Source organism: Oncorhynchus mykiss, chromosome 7 (assembly GCF_057628025.1).
Source record: "Oncorhynchus mykiss isolate SJ-2025 chromosome 7, ASM5762802v1, whole genome shotgun sequence".
NCBI classification, from domain to species: Eukaryota; Metazoa; Chordata; class Actinopteri; order Salmoniformes; family Salmonidae; genus Oncorhynchus; species Oncorhynchus mykiss.
This window is the reverse complement of record NC_143028.1, coordinates 60001-67500: the sequence shown is the minus strand read 5'-3', so window position 1 is coordinate 67500 and position 7500 is coordinate 60001. Positions and strand designations below refer to the sequence as shown.

Below are 7500 nucleotides of genomic sequence, written 5' to 3'. Positions count from 1 at the left end.
ACCATAAAGGGTAATGGGTGTTATAACTGATTCCAAGAGTTTTTGCCATATCCTAATTGGTATGTCGAATTTAATTTTTTATTATTTAAAAAAAATGTAACCCTTTTTTACTCCCCAATTTCGTGGTATCCAATTGTTTAGTAGCTACTATCTTGTCTCATCGCTTCAACTCCCGTACGGGCTCGGGAGAGACGAAGGTCGAAAGTCATGCGTCCTCCGAAACACAACCCAACCAAGCCGCACTGCTTCTTAACACAGCGCACCTCCAACCCGGAAGCCAGCCGCACCAATGTGCCGGAGGAATCACCATGCACCTGGCGACCTTGGTTAACGTGCACTGCGCCCGGCCCGCCACAGGGGTCGCTGGTGCGTGATGAGACAAGGACATCCCTACCGGCCAAACCCTCCCTAACCCGGACGACGCTAGGCCAATTGTGCGTCGCCCCACGGACCTCCTGGTCGCGGCCGGTTACGACAGACCCTGGGCGTCTCTGGTGGCACAGCTAGCGCTGCGATGCAGTGCCCTAGACTGCCACCCGGGACGCCCTTGGTATGTTGAATTTATGTTCCTATTGATGGCATAGAAGGCTCTTCTAGCCTTGTCTCTCAAATCGTTCACAGCTTTGTGGAAGTTACCTGTGGCGCTGATCTCTCTCTCTGTTTAACCTTTATTTAACTAGTCAGTTAAGAACAAAGTCTTATTTACAATGACGGCCTACACCGGCTGAACCCGGACGACGCTGGCCTACACCGGCCAAACCCGGACGACGCTGGGCCAATTGTGCGCCGTCCTATGGGACTCCCAATCACTGCCGGTTGTGATACAGCCTGGAATCGAACCAGGGTCTGTAGTGACACCTCTAGCACTGAGATGCTGTGCCTTAGACTGCTGTGCCACATACATAGAAACAATCAGAGACACTCACTGACTGCCGTACATAGATATGTACTTTTCCAGACTACACTTGTTCTGTTACGTAGGGGAGTGTGTGTGTGTGTGTGTGTGTGTGTGTGTGTGTGTGTGTGTGTGTGTGTGTGTGTGTGTGTGTGTGTGTGTGTGTGTGTGTGTGTGTGTGTGTGTGTGTGTGTGTGTGTGTATATGTCTATGTCATGTGTGTGTTTACACTTCACAGGCAGAGGTAGCGCAAATCTCTGGAGTCTGTTCTCTGTTAGATCATTAAAGAGAGGACTAACACACACATACACACACACACACACACACACACACGCGCATATACACACATCTTGTGTTTCTCTTTACTTCCTACATCAAAGACTTACTGCAGATGTAAGTATGAGTTTCCATGAGAAGGAATCTCATTCTGTTTAAAACAGTTAGCTTTGTGTTTGGACATATCCGTACTGCAAATTAAATGATGTTTTTGTAAATCACATTGTTTGTTGCTGCAAAATCCTTGCTCTCTTCTGCAGTAATGTTCAATGGATTATAGATAGTTTCATAGGACTTCATACCCTGTAACTCTTATGTCTGTGTAGTAACAACGTGATACACAGCAGTACTACACAGACTAGAGGGAAAAGTGTGACCAATCCCTCTCTTCTCCCTCTCTACCCTATCCCTCTCTTCCCTCTCTTCTCTCTCTTCTCCCTCTCTTCTCCCTCTCTTCCCTCTCTTCTCCCTCTCTTCTCCCTCGCTCCCTCTCTTCCCTCTCTTCCCTCTCTTCTCCCTCTCTTCTCCCTCTCTCCCTCTCTTCCCTCTCTCCAATCTCTTCCCTCTCCCTCTCCCTCTCTCTCTCCCTCTCTCTCTTCCCTCTCCCTCTCTCTCTCTCTCTCGCTCTCTCTCTCTCTCTCTCTCTCTCAATTCAAGGGCTTTATTGGCATGGGAAACATATGTTAACATTGCCAAAGCAAGTGAAGTAGATAATAAACGAAAGTGAAATAAACAATCAAATGAACAGTAAACATTACACTCACAGAAGTTCCAAAATAATAAAGACATTTCAAATGTCATATTATGTCTATATAGAGTGTTATAACGATGTGCAAATAGTCTCTCTCTGTCTCTGTATCAGTCTTTCTACAGATAGGTTGAATGGTGGAACTGACTGTGGTGAGTGGGAGGACAGTGACCTTCACTGTGATCCTGCAGATGAGTGTGGTGTGAATGAGTTCTTCAGTCCTGTCAGGAGTGTGAGTCTGGCGGCTGGACAGACAGAAACCATAGAGCTCCACTACCTGCCCTTCCACCTGGGGAAAAGACACTGCTCCGTCCTGCTAGTCAGCCAGCAGGTATACAGGGCCGTGTGTGTGTGTGTGTGTGTGTGTGTGTGTGTGTGTGTGTGTGTGTGTGTGTGTGCCATGATTTAGGTGTTCCTTCCAGGTGCTGTGTGTATTTAAATCTAGCTTGGATAATGTGTGTTGTTGATTATAGGTGTGTGTGTGTGTGTGTTTTGTCGGTGTAGGTTGGTGAGCAGGTGTATCTTGTGGAGGGGACAGCAGATCTTCCCCTGTCCTCCCCTCTGACCACAAAGCCCAGTCCTAATGTAGTCCATGTTAGCAGCGCCACCTCTGGTGAGTACTGGTACTGAACACATCTGCAGAGTCATGATGACCGTACTGAGGCGGCAGGTTGCCTAGCTTTAATGAGCGTTGGGCCAGTACCCGAAAGGTCGCAGGTTCGAACCCCCGAGCTGACTACGTGAAAAATCTGTCGATGTGGTGCTGATCCCAGGCCTATGTGTGTTTCCGTATGCCCTGTGTGTCTGCTAGATGGTGCTGATCCCAGGCCTGCGGTGAACCTGCGTTGCGGCGTGGGCAGCACCCTGGATGAGGTGGTGTGTGTCCCCCTGGTTAACGGGCTGTGGGAGCGGGCGCTGGCCACAGTGGGGCAGCAGAGGATGAGCCCTGTGGAGAAGAAGAGGCGCAGCCTCACACACACTCTGGACAGCAGCACCGTCCGGGCCGGGGTGGCGGCCGCTGCTCTCACCACCTCACAGGTAGACAGTAGACACACACACAGAGACAGACACACACACAGAGACAGACACACACAGAGACAGACACACACACTCTGGGCAGCTCTTTCTCTCTCTCTCTCTCTCTCTCTCTCTCGCTCTCTCTCTCTCTCTATGTCTCTCGCTCTCTCTCTCTCTCTCTCTCTGTCTCTCTCTCTCTCTCTCTCTCGCTCTCGCTCTCGTTCTCTCTCTCTCTCTCTGTCTCTCGCTCTCTCTCTCTCGCTCTCTCTTTGCCCTCCTGGTCTCCTGTCTGTCCCTGCTGGTCCCTGGTCCAGTCCAGTCTGACCGTCTCTCTCCTCTCCTCCAGTCCCTGCTGGTCCCTGGTCCAGTCCAGTCCCAGGTGGTAGAGTACAGTCTGACCGTCTCTCTCCTCTCCTCCAGTCCCTGCTGGTCCCTGATCCAGTCCAGTCTGACCGTCTCTCTCCTCTCCTCCAGTCCCTGCTGGTCCCTGGTCCAGTCCAGTCTGACCGTCTCTCTCCTCTCCTCCAGTCCCTGCTGGTCCCTGGTCCAGTCCAGTCCCAGGTGGTAGAGTCCAGTCTGACCGTCTCTCTCCTCTCCTCCAGTCCCTGCTGGTCCCTGGTCCAGTCCAGTCCCAGGTGGTAGAGTACAGTGTGAATGTTTCTCTACCGGAACACTTCCTCCTGCCTCATACCATCACTCTGCCTGTGGCCAGGGACGCACGGGTCACACAGGACAACCTCACAGGTACACACACACACACGCACGCACACACACACACAGACAGACAGACAGACAGACAGACAGACAGACAGACAGACAGACAGACAGAGAGACAGACACTCCTATCCCCCTCCCCTCTCTGTCCAGACTCTGAGGTGGTGATGGTACCACTGAGGTTCCATGCCCACGTGGCCGGTCGGTTCCGGTGCCAGATGGTTCTGCAGTCGTGGCGTGACATCAGAGTCTACCTGCTGGAAGCCGTGGTTACCGCAGAGGGAGACCACGCCCAGCTAGAGTTCACCACGCCCGCTCACCTGTCTGTCACTCAGGACATCCCTCTGGTAGGTGGAGGAGGAGGGACAGAGGAGGAGGAGGAGGAGGAGGGACAGGAGAGAGGGGAAGGAGGAGAGAGGTGGAGGAGGAGGAGGAGGAGAGAGGGGAAGGATGAGGAGGAGAGAGGGGAAGGAGGAGAGAGTTGGAGGAGGAGGAGGAGGAGGGACAGGGGAGGGGAAAGGATGAGGAGGAGGAAGAGGAGAGAGGGGAAGGAGGAGGAGGGACAGGGGAGGGGAAGGAGGAGGAGGAGGAAGAGGAGATGTGGAGGTGGCAGGCTTTGTGCTCTGGAGTGGCTGAAGAGTTGAATTGTGTGTTGGGTGTATGTGTGTGTTGTGTGTGTTGTGTGTGTTGGTTGTGTTGGTTGTGTGCGTGTGTGTTGCGTGTATATGTGTGTGTTGGGTGTGTGTGTGTGTGTTGAGTGTATGTTGTGTGTTTATGTGTTGGGTGTATGTGTGTGTTGGGTGTATGTTGTGTGTATGTGTGTGTTGGGTGTGTGTGTGTTGGGTGTGTGTTGTGTGTATGTGTGTGTTGAGTGTATGTGTGTGTTGGGTGTGTGTTGTGTGTATGTGTGTGTTGGGTGTGAGTGTATGTTGTGTGTATGTGTGTTTTGGGTGTGTGTGTATGTGTGTGTTGGGTGTGTGTTGTGTGTATGTGTGCGTTGGGTGTGTGTGTATGTTATGTGTGTGTTGGGTGTATGTGTGTGCTGGGTGTGTGTGTATGTTGTTTATATGTGTGTGTTGGGTGTGTGTTGTGTGTATGTGTGCGTTGGGTGTGTGTGTATGTTATGTGTGTGTTGGGTGTATGTGTGTGCTGGGTGTGTGTGTATGTTATGTGTGTGTTGTTTGTATGTGTGCGTTGGGTGTATGTGTGTGTTGGGTGTATGTGTGTGTTGGGTGTGTGTATGTGTTGGGTGTGTGTATGTGTTGTGTGTGTGTGTATGTTGTGTGTATGTGTGTGTTGGGTGTGTGTGTGTGTGTGTTGTGTGTGTTGGGTGTGTGTGTGTGTTGGGTGTATGTTGTGTGATTTTTGTGTATGTGTGTGTTGGGTGTGTGTGTGTGTGTGTGTGTGTGTGTGTATGTTGTGTGTGTTGGGTGTGTGTTGTGTATGTGTATGTTGGGTGTGTGTGTGTGTGTATGTGTTGGGTGTATGTTGTGTGTGTTGGGTGTGTGTGTGTATGTTGTGTGTGTTGGGTGTGTGTTGTGTATGTTGTGTGTATGTGTATGTTGGGTGTGTGTTGTGTGTGTTGTGTGTGTGTGTGTATGTTAGGTGTGTGTGTGTGTGTGGGGGGGGGGGGGGGGGGGGCTTGTATTACTATCCTCGTGGTACTGTAAATCCCCAGAAGGAGAATAAAACAAGGAACATTCTCCCTGGTGGGGACATCTCCCAGGTCCACATGAGGACAAAGGCTAATTTAGGTTTAGGGGTTAGGTTTGGGTTTGGGTTAGAGTTAGGTTTAGAATTAGCATTAGGGTTAGGGGTTAGGTTTGGGTTAGAATTAGGTTTAGAATTAGCATTAGGGTTAGGGGTTAGGTTTGGGTTAGAATTAGGTTTAGAATTAGCATTAGGGTTATGGGTTAGGGGTTAGGGTTTGGGGTTAGGGGTTAGGGTTTGGGGTTAGGGGTTAGGGTTAGGGATTAGGGGTTAGGGTTAGGGGTTAGGGGTATGGGTTAGGGTTAGGGGTTAGGGTTAGGGGTAGGGGTTAGGGGTATGGGTTAGGGTTAGGGGTAGGGGTTAGGGGTTGGGGTTAGGGGTATGGGTTAGGGGTAGGGGTTAGGGTTAGGGTTAGGGTTAGGGGTAGGGGTTAGGGGTATGGGTTAGGGGTAGGGGTTAGGGGTTAGGGGTATGGGGTTAGGGGTTAGGGTTAGGGTTAGGGGTTAGGGTTAGGGGTTAGGGGTATGGGTTAGGGGTTAGGGTTATTACTATCCTCGCGGTACTGTAAATCCCCAGAAGGAGAATAAAACAAGGAACATTCTCCCTGGTGGGGACATCTCCCAGGTCCACATGAGGACAAAGGCTAATTTAGGTTTAGGGGTTAGGTTTGGGTTTGGGTTAGAGTTAGGTTTAGAATTAGCATTAGGGTTAGGGGTTAGGTTTGGGTTAGAATTAGGTTTAGAATTAGCATTAGGGTTAGGGGTTAGGTTTGGGTTAGAATTAGGTTTAGAATTAGCATTAGGGTTATGGGTTAGGGGTTAGGGTTTGGGGTTAGGGGTTAGGGTTTGGGGTTAGGGGTTAGGGTTAGGGTTAGGGGTTAGGGTTAGGGGTTAGGGTTGGGGGTTAGGGGTTGGGGGTTAGGGGTTAGGGGTTAGGGGTTATGGGTTAGGGGTTAGGGGTTGGGGTTAGGGGTTAGGGTTAGGGATTAGGGGTTAGGGGTTAGGGTTAGGGGTTAGGGTTAGGGGTTAGGGGTTAGGGGTATGGGTTAGGGGTTAGGGTTAGGGGTTAGGGGTATGGGTTAGGGGTAGGGGTTAGGGGTTGGGGTTAGGGGTATGGGTTAGGGGTAGGGGTTAGGGGTAGGGGTAGGGGTATGGGGTTAGGGGTATGGGTTAGGGGTTAGGGTTAGGGTTAGGGTTAGGGGTTAGGGTTAGGGGTATGGGTTAGGGGTTAGGGTTAGGGGTATGGGTTAGGGTTAGGGTTAGGGGTATGGGTTAGGGGTTAGGGGTAGGGGTTAGGGGTAGGGGTTAGGGGTAGGGGTTAGGGGTTGGGGGTATGGGGTTAGGGTTAGGGGTAGGGGTTAGGGTTAGGGGTTAGGGGTTAGGGTTAGGGGTATGGGGTTAGGGTTAGGGGTAGGGGTTAGGGTTAGGGGTTAGGGTTAGGGGTAGGGGTTAGGGTTAGGGTTAGGGTTAGGGTTAGGGGTTGGGTTAGGGTTAGGGGTTGGGGAAAATAGAATGTGTGTGTCTCATCTTTCCTGTATTCTCTCCAGATCAATGAGAGCAGACAGGACTGGGTTAGGGTTAGGGGTTAGGGGTTAGGGGTTAGGGGTATGGGTTAGGGGTTAGGGTTAGGGGTTAGGGGTTAGGGTTAGGGGTTAGGGGTTAGGGGTTAGGTGTATGGGTTAGGGGTTAGGGTTAGGGGTTGGGGAAAATAGAATGTGTGTGTCTCATCTTTCCTGTATTCTCTCCAGATCAATGAGAGCAGACAGGACTGGGTTAGGGGTTAGGGGTTAGGGGTTAGGGGTTAGGGGTAGGGGTTAGGGGTTGGGGAAAATAGAATGTGTGTTTCATCTTTCCTGTATTCTCTCCAGATCAATGAGAGCGGACAGGACTGGCGTCTGCGAGGCTTGGTTAGTGGCTGTGGCTTCTACGGCCCTCCTGTGGTGTACATACGGGCCGGGGAGAAGACCTGTTACCCCCTTACCTTTAGACCCACCACACAGAGCATCGTCACGGTAATACACTCATCCCCCTGCTCCTGCTCCGCCTCTTCCTCCTCCTGTTTCCCTGTCTTCTCTCTGTCCTTCCTTACCCTCTCCCTTCACTTTTTCACAAGGGGAGAGAGAGAGAGAGAGGGAGAGATA

The 7500-nt window shown here is 51.3% G+C and overlaps 1 protein-coding gene across 1 annotated transcript in view; it reads left to right on the top strand.

Annotated features, from left to right (window-relative positions):
- Positions 1-7500, top strand: part of LOC118965333 (cilia- and flagella-associated protein 47-like) — an 84547-nt gene that overhangs the window by 49915 nt on the left and 27132 nt on the right. The window contains exons 39-44 of the mRNA XM_090242181.1: positions 2088-2250; positions 2424-2532; positions 2731-2975; positions 3539-3680; positions 3804-3997; positions 7228-7371. Of these exons, the coding sequence (XP_090098307.1) occupies positions 2088-2250; positions 2424-2532; positions 2731-2975; positions 3539-3680; positions 3804-3997; positions 7228-7371 (997 nt within the window). The remainder of the gene's footprint in view (positions 1-2087; positions 2251-2423; positions 2533-2730; positions 2976-3538; positions 3681-3803; positions 3998-7227; positions 7372-7500) is intronic.